Raw genomic sequence first — 19,388 nt, 5'->3', positions numbered from 1 at the left:
AGAGACCATGCCCAGGGTATACCATGCACCCCTACCTATTGTTAGGTTCAAGGAACACCCTAGTTCCATGACTAATGTTACATCGGTATCCTCTTGGACAAAGAAACACACTCTCCTATGTCCCAAATAATACACCGGTGTTCCCTTCCCGGCAATGTTCTCCCCATCTAGAACACAGAGTGAGGCATCTTCACAACATGTCTCATTCACCACCGTGTATTTACCTGTCTTTGTAGCATATCAGAATAACAAGGGCCTGGCTCAAGCCCACCTGCTGTGATGTGTGTGATTACAAGCTTCAAAGAGAGCCATGGCTGACAGATGATTGATGATGGTGGGTGACAATGATCAAAGGATCAACAGGCACCCAGAGATGACATGGTCAATGCTACCCCTAGAGGCCAAAGTACAGCAGGACAGACATTAATATAATCTGTGGAAAAGTACAGCCCCAATAAATGCTGATTTGTCGAAAGTCGAAAGGGGATGGCACTGGGCTTAGGTTTGAATGGTGTGTGATCGAAGTATAAAAGACTGAGCAAGGAAGAGAAAAATAGTCCCTTTCCCTTTGGATCATGGCTTGGGCCTAAGCCTCATGGCTCTGGCCCTCTTTTCAATATCTGAGCAAAGCTGATGATACAAAGCCTCGCGGAGAGCTTTGTAATAAGTATCCTTGATGTTCTTGTATTATATGTTCTGATTGTAAGCTTTGTAATATTGTAATACAGTATCTTTTAATACTTTCATGTTAGCTTTCTTATTTCCTTGGGAATAAATAAGACTTTATTACTCATGTTTGGTTTCATAGCTAACCTTGTATTATGGTGATATCAACAGTAACATGTGGTCAGAGTTTAATATAGACTAGCTAACTATAGGGATTAGACAAATTAATATATAGGTACAATAATATTTATTGTATAATTTTTACTTCACAGCGTTAGGTCAATCTCCTACACAAGTGATAGGTACTAAGTAAATGTGGTCATCTGTGTGTTGTTTCTCCATCTTCATCAACAATTCTCCTCGATCTTCTTCTGCATATTGGGAGGAATTTGTGTAAGGTCTTTTACATCCATGTTATCGAGAATGGTGAATTCCTTTTGCACCTCGCTCTAATTTAGTGGAGGAAATGTCTATTGGTAAGATGGTGTCAATGAGTTCTTTTTGGTCAGATGTTTTACTTCCTACGCTTTGATCTTCTTTATGGTCCTTCTTCTTCATAGACAATTATCCTAGATCTTCTTCTACATAAAAGGAATGGCAGAATTTTGTGTCAGGTCCTCTACATCCGTGTTATTAAGAAAAGTGAGTTCCTCTGTATCACCTCCCTCCAATTTAGGGGAGGAAATGTCTATTGGTAAGCTGGAGTCAATGATTTCTTCTTGGTTGGGTGTTTGACTTCCTAGACTTTGATCTGCTTTATGGTCTTTTCCCATTAAAGATGCGTCTCCTATATTCTCTTCTGTGTATGGGGAATGGGGAGTATTTTGTTAAAGGTTTTTTTCCTCCATGTTATCAAGATTAGTGAATTCCACCTGATTATCTAGCTCCAGTTTGGAGCAGTGGCGGCTGGTGCTCAAAATGTTGGAAAAATCTGTGCCATCAAATGCAGCTACTGTGCTAAATGCTGCCACTGTGCCCATCAAACGCTGCAGTGTGCCTATTAAATGCTGCCAGTGTGCCCTTCAAACGCTCCCAGTGTGCCCAACTGCCCATCAAGTGCTGCCAGTGTGCCCAAACGCTGCCAGTGTGCCCAAATGATGCCAGTGTGCCCATTAAATGCTGCCAGTGTGCCGCTTGCTGTCTGCCCGGCACTTACCCTGTGTCTGTGGGGCAGCGGGTGACGGCGACGAGCAGGGTCCTTCATGCATCTCCTGCCTCATCTCCCGTCCTCTCCTCCTGATAGGCGTCCAATAGCGGTGCCTGTCTTTTCAGCCAATCAGGTGACAGGTCACTGACCCGAGCACCTGATTGGCGGAGAGGCAGTTCAGTGTTAGGAATGCAAATAGTCCTTTTCTTTCCTAATACAGCTGAGTGGACCTATTTTGCAGCCTATTAGAGCCTTACTTACCAGCTCTGCTCGGGCTGTGCGTTCCACGGAGCTTCTGACGTCACTTCCGGTTTACCACTGGCACAGGGAAACCGGAAGTGATGTTTTAACTTGGAGAACAAAGCACCTCTGAGTTAAGTGATACTACAGGCGGGCGGAAGTTGTCCGGTGCGATGGACTGCACCACAAGCCAACTCAAAAGCCTGCAAATGAAGCGCCTCGTCTGCAATCTCGTGATTGCATAGATGTGGCGCTTCCCATAGTGCACTGTATCCGGCGCCCGAACACAGTGCACTTAAAGGACATTATTTTCAAATTTTTTTAAGGGCGTTTTTGAAAAAAATAATTTTTTTATTTTTATTTTTTTATTTTTTTTGTGACCCGTGTGCCCCCTATGGATGGCCCGCTACTGGCTTGGAGGAAGAACTAACCAATGCTAAGACAGTGAAAAAATGTGTGCATCAAGGTGCATCAACAAACTAGGTGAAAAATCCTGTAAAAGTGCTAAGACCCTTTAGAATGTATGTGCCATATAAGATGTTAGGCATACAAAACACCAAAAAATTATATAAAGTGAAATTAAAAACTTGTATAGGTGAAACTAAAACATCAATTGTATTGTTTTAATAAACTTAACATTTTTTGGATTTACGCTATAAGGCTCCTCTTTTCTCATCATATATGGACACTTTCTGGTGGAAACCATTAAAAGGACAACAGTGATATATGTGTAAAGGAGACCACAGAATCGTAGAGAGGGATATCGATCGATCAGGATTCTGGCTACTGGATTCACATACACATGCCTATTACCCCTGCAGGGGTTGGGCGTTCCGGTGAGTGAGGGCACAAGTGGGGGTTCAACAAAAAGACGAATAGCATCAGTCACAGCAAACCTGTTTGGGATTACTTGGATGCACACACCATTTGTTCACAGGGATATTTTCCACACTCATAGGACAATTTTTATTGGACAATTTTTATTGCAGTATCTGGTTGCACATAGTATTATTTTATCACATATTCTTTTTGATTGAAAAAATTCACGAAAAAATTCATCAAAATTGAACATTTTTTATTTACTTTGTCATTTTTATATCATTTTTGGGATTTTTCAGTCACCATCAGAGGATTTATAGCTGCCGTTTTTGGTGTCACATTGTTTTGAACATTCATTATTGGGACTTTTAAAGTGGATACAATTGATGTTTTAGTTTCACCTATACAAGTTTTTAATTTCACTTTATATGATTTTTTGGTGTTTTGTATACCTAACATCTTATATGGCACATACATTCTAAAGGGTCTTAGCACTTTTACAGGATTTTTCACCTAGTTTGTTGATGCACCTTGATGCACACATTTTTTCACGTTGAGGATTCAAAACATTTTTTGTGAACAGCGCCAATTCCCCTATCAGAGTATTTTATCATTTGGATTTCACCTTGGTGTTTTCTTTTTCTGGGGGGCTGCAGTTGGTACTTGTCCTAAGCGTGGAATATTTGAATTTTACAATGCTAAGACAGTGTCAGTGTTGTCTTTTTTCTCCACTTTCACAGGACATTTTGGTTGCTCTTCAGAACTTTCTTTTGAGGTTTCATTTTCTGGTTTGCATGTTTGTTGTTGGTCAGATGATTGAGGCTTGTTGTCTTCTGCTAAGGTTGTAGGAGATTCTGTACATTGGTCCTTTCCTTCTTTTATACTCTCACATAATTTGTTCTTCTTTTTACCTCGAATCCTTTCTGCAAACATTTAAAATAATATGAAAGTATATATGAACACAGAAGATAAAATTTACAATGCATTCAAGTGTTTTTTATTGCATTCACATCATTAAAGAAAAATAAAAAAGTAATAAATATTTTTTTGATGATAGTTGTAAAGTGATCACCTTACCACAGTTCAGTGCAGTTAGTATTTCAGGGCTCTGTGGGGCAGGGGTCACGACTCTTTGTGATGAACGGCGGCTTCCACCAAAGTCACATATCAAAGTAGCTGTTTCAACTGCTCTGCTGTCTGCATACTTTAGGTGGTTGGGAGCAGCTATCACTCTTTATGGACTATGGGCATATCATTAAAATATGGGAGTATCACTGGGTTATGAACAAGTGATAGAGGACATGAAGCTCACTGTGCTTATGTGTGTCATCCTGCTTTCACCTGTGATAGATTGACTGCACATGTCTGCCCATGCTATGAATGATACTTTTGTGAGCATTGACAAAAAAGAGCAGAAAGCAGGGAAGCACACAGGAGATGGGCAGGAGCACAAGGTGTTTGTCTTCTTTGGAACACCCCCTTTCCCGAAAAAAAGAAAACATAATATAGAACAGTTTTTGATAAATTTAAGCTTACATAAATAAAATATAATTGAAATTGTCATTTTACACATCATAAATATAATATTTGTGAAACAAAATTTGACTCTTGGCAATCACCGTGATCTACATAATTTATTGAGATACCAGAAATTAATTACAGACAGGTTTCTATAGTAAAAACCTGAAAAATGAGGGGAACAAAATTCTGCAAACATTTGTAAGCATCTATTACACAAGTTTCACATAGGACAGGAAAGAGTTAATATTTTTTGTGCTTTCTATCAAAGACTACTTTTTGGAGATTACTCCTCATCTATCCTGTGTCCCTGTGATGCTTGTATAAGAAATGAGCGGTGCGGTAGTCACAGGGACAGGAAGGCACAGACAGCAATAACAACAGTAATTCTAGCCCGTTCTCACTTTCCTCAAAGTGTGTTTTTGCTGCGTTCCCATTGGAGAGTTTGCCCCTACTTCCTGTCCTGACAGGAAGTGAGTTGAAATCTCCCAATAGGTACACAGGCAGTAATATAAACCTGATGGAAGCTCTTACCCCCTCCACACTTAGACAATACGTAGATGACGATACGACACGTAGACAATGCAGGACCAATGGACAGCCTATCATCCGTCAAATGGCACAAAAGGCTGGCAAAATTCTGAAGGCCGGTGGTTCAGCTCTTGACAGACAGTGGGGTGATGATCCCTGCAGTGCTCCACTCAGTTAAATATATCCTATGATATGTTTTTTCTCATAGCAGGGAGGAGGGCCAGTGGTGTATAATGCAATAAATGACATTTTATGATTTATTAAAAGCAGACTCGTAATTTCTTTGTAAAGTGGATGGCAAAAACCTTTTTTGGGTCACTAGTATCTTCTTTATGCTGGATGGTTAAATTTAACTGGTGGTTTTGAGCTTAATTCCACTTCTCTAATATGAAAACATATGGTTTTAATAATAATGGGGATACTGCTCTTTTAACACAATCAAGCCTGGCAGATTCTCCTGTTGTTTGCAATGGACAAGGGGATGGGAAGAATATTGTGTTATTTATTTAACTCCAGTGCTATCAAGACTAGAAGATCAATAATCTTTGTCTTTTTCCAAGCTAAAGGACAAACTGCCCATGCTACTTGTTCAATTATAGACTTGCTAAAGTTTCTCATTTATCTCCCTTCTTCATAATCTAGATAGAATAGTTTCCTGAATCTTCTTAACCATGTGAGGAACAAAGAATTTCCATCAGTTCTACCTCCACGTTTTGGAGATCCATGGATTCACCCTACTCTCTCTTTCAGTTCAGATGAAGAACTATCCATTGACATGACAGTGTCAGTGTGTTTGTCTTGCTGAGGTGAATGATTTGTTGGGCCTCTCCTACCTTGCTCATCCAACTTCACAGAATATTTTCCTGGATCCTCTTCTGCATATGAGGAAAGGAAAGAACTTTGCATCAGTTCTTATGCCTCCAGTTTAGAAGAACTACCACTCAACAGTGTGTTCTTCTTGATCAGGCAATTAACCTGATGGATATTGATCTCCTTTATCTTCTTTCTCACTAGCCATATTATATTATGGTTTATCCTCCTTATGTTTTTCCAAGGTTTCAGTGTCTGATTTACATGTGTGTTTTAGGTCAGATGAGTGAGACTCGCTATCTTCTGCTGGAACCTAGGCCCACTGGTTGAGCATGCCTGTACTAGTCAATGAAGCTGTCTGTTTAACTTATCAACCGTGACCCAGAGAATTTGGGAAGGGCAGGGCTAGATTCCCATTATTGGAGCCTGTAGGTACACAGTCTTTGCTGTCCAGGACAATAGTCATGTTAATTGGACAATTTCTTGTTTTAGGGGCCCTAACCTGATTTATAATAATGCAAAAGCTCATACATTGCAAAAGTTCATATAGTATATGTGAACCCTCACCTTGTAAAACAACCCATGCAGTTTAAAATAGAAATGAAAGGCAAAAAATGTGTAAACAGTGGGGCAGGTGATGGATCTTCCTCCATGTTGTCTTATTAACTTGTTGGGCACCAAGTACGGGTCACATGAGAGGGCTATTCCTGGGGTGGGATCTTCTGGGCTATGCTAGGCTACTGTAACAGGGCCATTCTTGCAAATGGAGTACCTTTACTTGTACCATTTCCATCATTGCCCTAGGAAAAGGCTGAGGCTGCCATCAGGGAATACTCAACTGTAAGGCAGATCTCTAACTTTAGAGATGGCCATGCACCATGTACACTTGACAACAAACTGTCCTTTAGTTAACTCTTTGTTCCCGTGTTAAGGTATACCTTCACTGTAGACAGTTGCATTTAGGAGGGACATGATGAGCCTATGCCCATTCCACCTGTGCAGTGTATCTCCGCTACCTCACTCCCAGTAGCAGAATGGAAACCTAGCGTGGGCTTCATACGTTTACTTAACTGTCAAGTTGACTCTATGTTTAAAATTGATTTTTTTTTTTTATGTGAGACGGATTTGCTCCCATTCAGGGCAGACATCTCACAGATTCACATACAATTAAACATGTATTTTATGTGACATCTTACAGGGTTTTTTTAATTTGATTTTATTTGCAATTTTATTTCATTTTTGTTTTCTTATTTGTCCTAATGGTTTATTTTTATTGATAATGTTGCAATTTATTTATTTTTCTGACCAAGGAGGATTGATTCCAGTTTTTAAAAATATTTTTAATAAAGCGAGGTTTTATATGTTTTATAATATTTTTGAAGTATTAAGCACACTGTATTTTTATGGAGTGTATTTTTGCCAGAGCATATTATGGTATCTGAGCACAAGATAGTGATATTGAGCACTCTTTATTTTTCTGGAGTGTACTTTACTATTTGAGCACAAGATGGGGATATTTAGCACTCTCTCACGATTAATAGAGCCAGGGTTGGACTGGCCTACCGGGATACCGGGAAATATCCCGGTAGGCTGGCTGCACTAAGTACCGCTGGGGCCGCTCGCTGCCTGTGTCAGCAATCTAAAGAGCAGCGGCGGCCGCTGCAGTATGCAATGACTGTGGCTGTGTCACTGTGTCACTGGTCAGTCACTGTCTGTGTGTCCTCCGTTCCGGCGCGCCGCCCACCACATTCATCATCTAGAGCAGTGTTTCCCTAAAGTAATCTGCCTGTGTGCCTGAGGGGGAGGAGCAGGAGAACGCCGTGCTGCTTCAGCACCGCCCACTAACTGCACGAGGAGAATAGAAGTGAATGGCCGGCCAGCTGCAGCACAAGAATTAAGTTATTAAAAAAAAATCTCTCTCTTCTCTCTCTTCTCTCTCTTCTCTCTCTCCTCTCTCTTCTCTCTCTCTCTCTCCTTTGAAAAGCTGTATACCATCAAACTGTGCCCACAGATTGCCAACACTGTGCCCTGCCCATCAAACGCAGCCACTGTACCCATAAATTGCTGCCACTGTGCCCCATCAAACGCAGCCACTGTACCCATCAATTGCAGCCACTGTGCCCATTAAACGCTGCCACTGTACCCATAAATTGCTGCCACTGTGCCCCATCAAACGCAGCCACTGTACCAATCAATTGCAGCCACTGTGCCCATTAAACGCTGCCACTGTACCATCAAACACAGCCACTGTACCATCAAACGCAGCCACTGTGCCCATAGATTGCCAACACTGTGCCCTGCCCATCAAACACAGCCACTGTACCATCAAACGCAGCCACTGTGCCCATAGATTGCCAACACTGTGCCCTGCCCATCAAACGCAGCCACTGTACCCATAAATTGCTGCCACTGTGCCCCATCAAACGCAGCCACTGTACCCATCAAACACAACCACTGTGCCCATTAAACGCTGCCACTGTACCCATAATTTGCTGCCACTGTGCCCATTAAACGTTGCCACTGCACCATTAAACGCTGCCACTGTACCATCAAACGCAGCCACTGTACCATCAAACACAGCCACTGTACCCATAAATTGCCACCACTGTGCCCATTAAACACAGCCACTGTGCCCATCAAACGCAGCCACTATACCATCAAACGCAGCCACTGTACCCATAAATTGCCACCACTGTGCCCCATCAAACGCAGCCACTGTACCCATCAATTGCAGCCACTGTGCCCATTAAACGCTGCCACTGTACCCATTAAACGCTGCTACTGTACCCATAAATTGCTGCCACTGTGCCCCATCAAACGCAGCCACTGTACCTATCAATTGCAGCCACTGTGCCCATTAAACGCTGCCACTGTACCATCAAACACAGCCACTGTACCATCAAACGCAGCCACTGTGCCCATAGATTGCCAACACTGTGCCCTGCCCATCAAACGCAGCCACTGTACCCATAAATTGCTGCCACTGTGCCCCATCAAACGCAGCCACTGTACCCATCAATTGCAGCCACTGTGCCCATTAAACGCTGCCACTGTACCCATAATTTGCTGCCACTGTGCCCCATCAAACGCAGCCACTGTACCCATCAATTGCAGCCACTGTGCCCATTAAACGCTGCCACTGTACCATCAAACACAGCCACTGTACCATCAAACGCAGCCACTGTACCCATAAATTGCCACCACTGTGCCCATTAAACACAGCCATTGTGCCCATCAAACGCAGCCACTGTACCATCAAACGCAGCCACTGTACCCATAAATTGCCACCACTGTGCCCATTAAACGCTGCCACTGTGCCCATCAAACGCAGCCACTGTACCAAACGCAGCCACTGTACCCATAAATTGCCACCACTGTGCCCATTAAACACAGCCACTGTGCCCATCAAATGCAGCCACTGTACCCATAAATTGCTGCCACTGTGCTCATTAAGCGCTACCACTGTGCCCATCAAACGCAGCCACTGTAACCATCAATTGCCTCCAGTTTGCCCCATCGATTGCCACCAGTTTGCCCATTAAATCCTGCCAGTGTCCCCCCCGCCCGGCACTTACCTGTCTCAGGTCAGCGCGTTGCTCCACACTCCCTCCGATAGGCATCCAATCACAGCGCCTGTCGCTTCAGCCAATCAGGTGACAGGTAACCAGACCCAGTGCACCTGATTGGCTGAGAGGCGGGTCAGTTTTAGGGAAGTGATTTATTTGATTTCCTAACACAGCACTGTTTAAGCAGCGAACGCACAGCAGTGTGCCCGCTGTTTACCAATTTGGAAGCCTATTAGAGCCGACGGCTCTAATCAGGCACTTCTAAAAACACCCCCGCCGCTGTAATTCAGATGCCCGATGCCCTATATATATATATATAAAGCCCTATGTGCTTTTATATGTGTCTTATCTATATATAATGCACTCTTTAAATGTGCTTTAAAATGCATGGTTTTCCATTTTATGAACAAGAAAATAATGACGTTATGCTGTTGGGCTGGTGTATTAATGCTATGGGGCTGGTATGACATTTTTTCCAGGGCTGGTTTTCATTCCCAGTCCGGCCCTGAATAGAGCTGAGTCAAGTGCTTGTGTTGATCCATTGATCCAAGGGCGCCGTGGATAGCATTGTTTTAAATATTTGATTGATGTTTCTCTTAGCCAATGGGTTGTGATCCTCCTTGGCCGGATATGTCTATTTAAACAGCTCAGTATGGGCATGTATCCGTGCCCCTAACGATGTAATCTGTGAGGAAACTGGTAGGGCGGACCCGGATACACGCTACTGAGCATGTGCGAAGGAACGGTGCCAATTTTGATGCTGGAATTCCATGCTGCTGTACCATGTGATATGCTGTGTTACTTCAGGACGGTTGTAAGTGCTTAGACTTAATACATTCCCTTTTATGGGTGGTTTCATGCTTGCTGGAGTGTCTCTTTTATCATCACTCCGTTCCTGGAGCAAGAAATGAGGAGAAATCTTCTCATGCGGGCAGTGGCGGTTGGAGTTCCATCAGTCAGGGGGGGGCGGCAGCGGACCTGACCATGGACAGCCCCCCCACCCCCATTGCTCCAGCCTGCACCGCACACCATACCCACACCCCACCCCCTCCTGGTCGCTGGCTTACTCACCCTGTGCTGCCCCCCGGACTGATGCAGGGGCTTCCCCCCTCAGTCTCCTCCGTGTCCCCCCTCCAGCAGTTGGGCTTCCCCTGCATGTCCTCGGCATAACAGTGGCTGTCTCCTCCCTCCTCCTCCTAGGCCAATAGGATGGCTTCTCCTTTCAGCCAATTAGGAAACGGGTCTCAGGACCCACTTCCTGATTGGCTGGGAGGAGAATCAGCGTGACAATAGTGAATATTCATTCGCTATTGTCACACAACTGGGTGGGCTCAGGGCACAGTGGTCTGCACCCTGGGCCAACCCTTTTTGGAAGCCTATTAGAGCCTCAGGCTCAAATCAGTTGCTTAAAAAAAAAAAAACTCTTATTGGAATCCACGTGTCTGGTGCCCCGCATGTATATTAAGGAGCTGGATGCATAGAAAGGAGGGCGGCACCCCTAATGGGCGGGCCGCCACTGCATGCGGGCACCTGTTCCGCGAACAGTAATCTGAGAGGGGGATTCCCCTCACTATGGGAAGGACAGTCAATAGTAGTAGTTGGTAGGAAGAGGAGTAGTTATGCTTTTGATAGCAGAGCTACTCATTGACTGTTAGGAACATCTCCTGCTATAGATTTGTTTGCCTGGGAGTTCTGTTCTGTGAGTCAACTAAATACTTTGATATGTTGTTTAAGGCTCGGTGAAGAGAGATTTATTGGCCTCCAAAATGTGCCACTTTCAAAATGTGACACATTACAGTTCACTTAGTATATAATATAATATGTTTCCACTAAATCAGTGTCCCAGAATAATATTGAAATCCAATACAAAATTCACTCTAAATGAAAGGTACAAATATAAATTTACTGTCAGCACACAAGACCTGATGAAGGGTGGGATTTTACCCCTGAAATACGTTGGTTTCTGATTACGTGTCCTGAAAAATAAAATTCTTATGGGGCTGAATCGAGCATTGTGGCTCTCATCCTTCTTATGCTCTAAAGAACCCTTGGGATACTGTAACTAGGCTCATTATAACTGAAATGTGCTGGTTTAATAATGCCATGTCATGGTTACCCTTTCTTTCAAGAAGTTACATTTTTCTGCCAAAAGATGGACAACAACCTTCTGTGCTGCAGCTGCCCCCTAGAGCCCCCCCCCCCTTTTTTTCTTACCTGAGTCCGTCCGTTCCAGCGATGTGCACGAGCCCAGCAACTCCAGCCGCTGTCTCCACGCTCATTGTATAGACTGATAGCACCGGGAGTCATTGGCTCCCACTGCTGTCAATCAAATCCATTGACACCGGAGCGGGGGACGGGGCAGAGTCCTGCTGTCTGTGTTAATGGACGCAGCAGCGGGACTTGTGAGCGTGCCCACACATGGGTGCCCCCATGGAAGGAGGAGCCAGGAGCGCCGCCCGGCACCCCAGAAGAGGAGGATAGGGGCAAAACTCTTGCACAGAGCAGGTAAGTATAATATGTTTGTTATTTAAAAAAAAAAGAACCTTTAGAATAACTTTAATATAACTTGTTATCATACTTTACGGTCTCGAGCCTCATTTCAGGGTGACCCTGAGGCACTTACCAAAAGTTATCCATGTGCAGTGGCGGCCCGTCTATAGGGGGCACCTGGGCACCGCCCCCCCCCCCCCCCTCCAGGCAGCAAAAAAAAAAGTAAAAAAAAAATATTTTTTTTAACTACTGGCCCTTTAAAAAAAAGAAAAAAAGAAAAAAAAAGGTCCTTAAGTGCACTGTGTTCGGACGCCGGACACAGTGCACTTATAGGAAGCGCCACGTCTATGCAATCATGAGATTGCAGACGTGGCGCTGCATTTGCGGGCGTTTAGCCCGCCTTGGGGCATTTTCTGAAGCGCCAAGTAGCTTCCGCCCGGCCATAGTAATACATACTACAGGCGCCGGGCGGAAGCTACCTGGCACTTCAGATTTGATTGACATCTGCCCTGAGTCAGATGTCACTTCCTGTCTCTCTCTTTCATTGAGCCCGAGAGAGGAAACAGGAAGAATGCTGCTGCCAGTGTGAGGAGGAGGACACCGCAGGAGACTGAAGGTAAGTACCGCTGTGTGGAGAATGGGGGGACACATGCTGTGGGGGGGCTCTGATGGGGGACACATGCTGTGGGGGGCTCTGATGGGGACACCTGCTGTGGGGGGCTCTGATGGGGGACTCCTGTTTTGGGGGGCTCTGATGGGGACACCTGCTTGGGGGGGAACTCTGATGGGGACACCTGCTGTGGGGGGCTCTGATGGGGGACACATGCTGTGGGGGGCTCTCATGGGGGACACATGCTGTGGGGGGCTCTGATGGGGACACCTGCTGTGGGGGGCTCTGATGGGGGACTCCTGTTTTGGGGGGCTCTGATGGGGACACCTGCTGTGGGGGGACTCTGATGGGGACACCTGCTGTGGGGGGCTCTGACGGGGGACACATGCTGTGGGGGGCTCTGATGGGGACACCTGCTGTGGGGGCTCTGATGGGGGACTCCTGTTTTGGGGGGCTCTGATGGGGACACCTGCTGTGGGGGGACTCTGATGGGGACACCTGCTGGGGGGGGCTCTGATGGGGGACACCTGCTGTGGGGGGACTCTGATGGGGACACCTGCTGTGGGGGGCTCTGATGGGGACACCTGCTGTGGGGGGCTCTGATGGGGGACACATGCTGTGGGGGGGCTCTGATGGGGGACACATGCTGTGGGGGGGGCTCTGATGGGTGACACATGCTCTGGGGGGCTCTGATGGGGGACACATGCTGTGGGGGGCTCTGATGGGGACACCTGCTGTGGGGGGCTCTGATGGGGGACTCCTGTTTTGGGGGGGCTCTGATGGGGACACCTGCTGTGGGGGGACTCTGATGGGGGACACCTGCTGTGGGGGAACTCTGATGGGGGACACCTGCTGTGGGGGGACTCTGATGGGGACACCTGCTGTGGGGGGCTCTGATGGGGACTCCTGTTTTGGGGGGCTTTGATGGGGACACCTGCTGTGGGGGGACTCTGATTGAGACACCTGCTTTGGGGGACACCTGCTCTTTGGGGGCTCTGATGGGGATCACCTGCTGTGGGGGGAACTCTGATGGGGACACCTGCTGTGGGGGGACTCTGATGGGGGACACCTGCTGTGGGGGGGACTCTGATGGGGGACACCTGCTGTGGGGGGACTCTGATGGGGACACCTGCTGTGGGGGGCTCTGATGGGGGACTCCTGTTTTGGGGGGACTCTGATGGGGACACCTGCTGTGGGGGTACTCTGAGACACCTGCTTTGGGGGACACCTGCTCTTGGGGGGCTCTGATGGGGAACACCTGCTGTGGGGGGCTCTGATGTGGGACACATGCTGTGGGGGGCTCTGATGGGGGACACCTGCTGTGGGGGGCTCTGATGGGGGACACCTGCTGTGGGGGGCTTTGATAGGGGACACCTGCTGTGGGGGGGCTCTGATAGGGGACTCTGATGGGGACACCTGCTGTGGGGGGACTTTGATGGGGAAAACTGCTGTAGGGGACACATGCTGTGGGGGGTTCTGATGGGGACACCTGCTGTGGGGGGACTCTGATGGGGACACCTGCTGTGGGGCTATGATGGGGGACACCTGCTGTGGGGGGGCTCTGATGGGGGACACCTGCTGTGGGGGGGGGCTCTGATGGGGGACACCTGCTGTGGGGGGACTTTGATGGGGACAACTGCTGTAGGGGACACATGCTGTGGGGGGTTCTGATGGGAACACCTGCTGTGGGGGGCTGTGATGGGGGACACCTGCTGTGGGGGGGCTCTGATGGGGGACACCTGCTGTGGGGGGCTCTGATGGGGGACACATGCTGTGGGGGGCTCTGATGGGGACACCTGCTGTGGGGGGCTCTGATGGGGGACTCCTGTTTTGGGGGGACTCTGATGGGGACACCTGCTGTGGGGGGGCTCTGATGGGGGACACCTGCTGTGGGGGGGCTCTGATGGGGGACACCTGCTGTGGGGGGCTCTGATGGGAGACACCTGCTGTGGGGGGTTCTGTTGGGGGACACCTGCTGTGGGGGGCTCTGATGGGGGACACCTGCAGGGGGGGCTCTGATGGGGGACACCTGCTGTGGGGGATTCAGATGGGGGACACCTGCTGTGGGGGATTCAGATGGGGGACACCTGCTGTGGGGGACTCTGATGGGGGACACCTGCTGTGGGGGGCTTTGATAGGGGACACCTGCTGTGGGGGGCTCTGGTGGGGGGCTCTGATAGGGGACTCTGATGGGGGACACCTGCTGTGCGGGGACTTTGATGGGGACAACTGCTGTGGGGGACACCTGCTGTGAGGGGGCTCTGATGGGGACACCTGCTGTGGGGGGTTCTGATGGGGACACCTGCTGTGGGGGGACTCTGATGGGGACACCTGCTGTGGGGGGACTCTGATGGAGACACCCTGCTGTGGGGGACACCTGCTGTTGGGGGCTCTGATGGGGGACACCTGCTGTTGGGGGCTCGGATGGGGGATACCTGCTGTTGGGGGCTCTGATGGAGGACACCTGCTGTGGGGGGGCTCTGATGGGGGACACCTGCTGTGGGGGGGCTCTGATGGGGGACACCTGCTGTTGGGGGGCTCTGATGGGGGACACCTGCTGTGGGGGGCTCTGATGGGGGACACATGCTGTGGGGGGCTCTGATGGGGGACACCTGCTGTGGGGGGCTCTGATGGGGGACACCTGCTGTGGGGGACTCTGATGGGGGACACCTGCTGTGGGGGGCTTTGATAGGGGACACCTGCTGTGGGGAGCTCTGGTGGGGGCTCTGATAGGGGACTCTGATGGGGGACACCTGCTGTGCGGGGACTTTGATGGGGACAACTGCTGTAGGGGACACCTGCTGTGAGGGGGCTCTGATGGGGACACCTGCTGTGGGGGGCTTTGGTGGGGGCTCTGATAGGGGACTCTGATGGGGACACCTGCTGTGCGGGGACTTTGATGGGGACAACTGCTGTAGGGGACACCTGCTGTGAGGGGGCTCTGATGGGGACACCTGCTGTGGGGGGACTCTGATGGGGACACCTGCTGTGGGGGGACTCTGATGGGGACACCTGCTGTGGGGAGACTCTGATGGAGACACCCTGCTGTGGGGGACACCTGCTGTTGGGGGCTCTGATGGGGAACACCTGCTGTTGGGGGCTCTGATGGGGGACACCTGCTGTTGGGGGCTCTGATGGGGGACACCTGCTGTTGGGGGCTCTGATGGGGGACACCTGCTGTGGGGGGACACTGATGGCAACTCTGATGTAAGGGGACAAAGGCTGTATTTGGGGGGGGGCAGAGGCTGTATTTGGGGGGGACAGAGGCTGCATTTTATGTGACAGAGGCTGCATTTGATGTGACAGAGGATGCATTTTATGTGACAGAGGCTGTATTTGGGGGGGGGGCAGAGGCTGCATTTGGGGGGGGCAGAGGCTGCATTTTATGTGACAGAGGCTGCATTTGATGTGACAGAGGCTGCATTTGATGTGACAGAGGCTGCATGCAAGGAGGGACTCCGCTGGGGGCACCTGATGTAAGGACAGACTGCTGGGGACACCTGATGGCATCTGGTTGTAGGCGATGTGGCTAGTGACACACTCGGGGCTCCCACTGATTCTGCATTATGGTGAGTTGAACGATTTCATTTTATATTACAATGTAATAATAGTAATAATGCGCTTCAATCATCCTGACACCATAACAACCATGGTGCCGGGATGATTGAAGCGCTAACACCAGGTGTTTGGAGTATCTTTATATGATGATTGTTAAACTTTGTAGAATACACATTTCTATTGTTGTGTAGGATCTAGGCCTGCTGTCCCTCCATCCCTCTCGCTCCATCCCTCGTTCATCTCAGACGCTAACCACACCACCTTAGAGCCACGCCCACTATTTCGCTGACATCACGCCCATTTTTACCAAGTGGGAGGGGTCAAAAAGGAAGGGCGGGGTCTGGCGCCCCCCCATCCTAAAACTTCACCAGCCGCCACTGTCCATGTGTGTTTATTGATGGGTATACCCAAGATGTCGGAGGTACAGAGGTCTTTGTAGAGTTCAAGGTAAGAACAGAGAACCCAATACATCCAGCGACTCCTGCGGGGGGTAGCGCTACAATACCTCGACTGAAAGAGAGCTGCCTCTAAAAGTTAGATCTGACTGATCTGTTTTTTATCTACTCTGGGATCCAGAACTTCACCAACACATACCTGCATGATGTTTTTGTACAACCACAGTACATGATTATTATATGGTATAATATAGAGGAACTGCTCACCTTCCACAAGTATGGGTCCTGTTCTTCTCTCTATCGGACGAGCTGAGTCTGGAAGGTCCAATCTCAAGATGAAGTCTGATCCCTCATCAGACTTCTCCACAGGTACTAAAGCCAGGTAAGTTATGTAGGTGTCATCAGAATCTATATCTTTTTCTATACTTTGGTGCTTCTTTCCATCATAATTTGCACCAATGACATCACCAGTAGATTTTAATTTTACATGCCATGAAACTTTGTGCTCACCAGGAATATAATTATAAATTGTACATGAGAGGGTGGCTTTTTTTCCAGCTATCAGTTCTGGTACTGTTATTTCTCCAATCTCAGGCAGCTGTCCTGTAGAAATTCAGACAGAGTGTCAATGAATGGAACAGAGTGAATAGTAAATGCATTAGACTTTGCATTATACAATAAAAGATGCTGTACAGTATGCAAGGGATTTTCAGACTATTATATTGCATCCAGTATTGTATTTAGGTTTTGTGCTGCCCTAGGCCTGACTAAACTCGTGCACCCCCTAATTTAAGTATGACCCACCCCTTCCTGTCAAGGCCACACCCCTTGCTGTTTAAGACCCGCCCTGAAATTTTCGAGTAGGGACACTAGTTCTGAGGGCCTGGGGGGGGAATGTGCGTGCCCATAAAGCTGCCACACTGCTTCCGGTATGCGGGCGGCTGGCATTCCGCAACTGGGGGGGAGCGCCGCTTCTAATTTTGACTGTTCTATCATCCTGTACCACAAACCTTCCTCACTGTGCTATATGTTTTCTGCTGCACCATTGGCATGGTTATATCTTCTTAGTCCTCTTCATAAAATTATCAGAAATTTGTGCTTAAAGTAGAACTATAGGCAACAATTTTTTTTTCCATTTTGGATAGAGTAAGGGAGGGTTATAACCCCTGTCATTTTATTTTTTACCATCCCTGTCCCATTGCAGAGCTTTCCCTTCACTTCCTGTCCCATAGCCAAACAGGAAGTGAGAGGAAATCTATGCAAATTAACGGAATCCATTTGGGGCATGTTGAGCTCAGCCCAATATCAACCACAAAGCACCTTGTACCCACTAGTTTAAAGGGGCTTTCCACATTCCGTAAAGCCCCCTGTCTTCAGCCCTCCACAAGCCCAGCCTCAGGTTGTGTGGAAGAGGCCCTGAATATGGGAACAAGGTGGTTGACTTTTGGGGTACCCGAGCCCCTCTTGCCCCCAAGCATCTCCCCTCTTTCATGGGCTGGCTTGCTGTGTGTTTGGCTAGGGGTTTGTTAGTGTTTGGGAGGGGCACAATATTTTTTTAGTTTTGGGTGGAATTTTTCACGTGGGGCTCTCATTTACAGCCTTAACAGACCCAAATGGCCTTGTCTGTATTGGGGGGAGGCCATTTTTGTTTTTTTGGTAAAAATCTTGCAGCTGCAATGTAGATTTGTAAGTTTTAGCCATATATCTTAGAAGCAGCATTTTGGATACATGCTACAGATGCACCACTTTGCAAGAACAGTAAGCCCCCCCCCGACCCCCCCCCCTGCCAAGTTACTAGCTTTTAAGCAATTTGGCATTTTTAAAGGCACTTCTCCCTGTTTTGTTTTTGAGGTTGTCAAAATTGGTGACATTGATTTATGTCCCTCAGGGCGGGACCTGGGCCTCCATACACATTTTAAGGGCAATAACTAGAAGATAAGAGATAAGCCAAGTGGGGACTAGCAAAATTAACAAGTCAGTTCCCATAGACTACAATGATATTTGTTGTATAACTTTTGCCCATGTTAGGCTGTTTGTTTGCCCCCGGACTGGGGGGGTGTTTTGTCCCATCTGTAATTTTGGTGCATGCTGGATGATGTGCTTAATTTTGGACAGGGGGGTGGCTTATTTACTGCTAGCTGCAATTGGGTTGTTCTGGGCATGCTCAGGGACTTTGTTTTTTTGGTGTGTGAAATGCATTTGGGTTGGTCTGGGCATGCTCAGGGACTTTGGGTTTTTTTGTGCTTTTTGTGTGTGAACAGCACTTGGAATTTTCTGGGCATGCTCAGAGAGTGTGTTTTTCGGGTAAGTAATTAAAGGACATCCTTAACAGGTGTACCCACTTTGAAGTTCTGTCTGTAGATTGGTTGAACTTGCATTTTGTGTGTTTCATGTACTGTGCATGTGTTTTCAATTGCTTCATTAGCACACAAACCTATGTTATATAAAGCTTGCAGATAGCATTCTTTACTTTGCCCTGAAAAGAGCCAAGATTGTGTGTGGGGCCGGCAAGAGAGTACATTTGGGTGTCCTTATCGAGTTTGTAACACATTTATTTACTGTTTGTATTTTGTTTATGTCTTTGCAAAACAGATGTGTTTTAGAGCAAATATTTTTTACTTTAGTTTGTATTTTTTTTTTGGGGTGGGGGGGATATTTTTCCCTGAAATATTTTTGATGTCAATGTGTGTCATTTGTTGGTTGTTAGTTTCACTTTGATTTAATTGTCTGTGCTGCATTATTTTGCAAAATCTTCCTCAAGATGTTGTGACTAATGTTTAAATCCTTAAGAGACTGTCCGTTTGTGGGCGCAGTCCTTTTAACTCTTCATTTCCTCTGCAAAATGGTCAGACCTCAAAACCATATTCTGTTAGTGTCTCAAATTAACATGTGTTTTTGCTTTCCTTGCTTTTTTGACCAATAACAATTGTAGCAATTTTTTATGTTTTGTTAATTATTTGTTTTTCAGATGCATGCTCAATCCAAGTAATGCATTTTACACTCCCTCCTAAACTATTTTTCTGGAACGTATTTCCCAG

The 19,388-nt window shown here is 47.3% G+C and overlaps 1 protein-coding gene across 12 annotated transcripts in view; it reads right to left on the bottom strand.

The window, feature by feature from the left end:
• Positions 1-896: 896 nt before the first annotated feature.
• Positions 897-19,388, bottom strand: part of LOC141148587 (uncharacterized) — a 580,328-nt gene continuing 561,836 nt past the window's right edge. For all 12 annotated transcript variants that reach the window (XM_073636167.1, XM_073636176.1, XM_073636171.1 and 9 more), the window contains 2 exons: positions 16,618-16,953; positions 897-3,795 (listed from right to left, as the gene is read on the bottom strand). In XM_073636167.1, the coding sequence (XP_073492268.1) occupies positions 3,563-3,795; positions 16,618-16,953 (569 nt within the window). In that variant the 3' untranslated portion in view covers positions 897-3,562. The remainder of the gene's footprint in view (positions 3,796-16,617; positions 16,954-19,388) is intronic.

This window comes from Aquarana catesbeiana, linkage group LG06 (assembly GCF_042186555.1).
Source record: "Aquarana catesbeiana isolate 2022-GZ linkage group LG06, ASM4218655v1, whole genome shotgun sequence".
Taxonomy (NCBI): domain Eukaryota; kingdom Metazoa; phylum Chordata; class Amphibia; order Anura; family Ranidae; genus Aquarana; species Aquarana catesbeiana.
The sequence above is the reverse complement of the archived record's forward strand: the minus strand, read 5'-3'. Positions and strand labels throughout refer to the sequence as shown.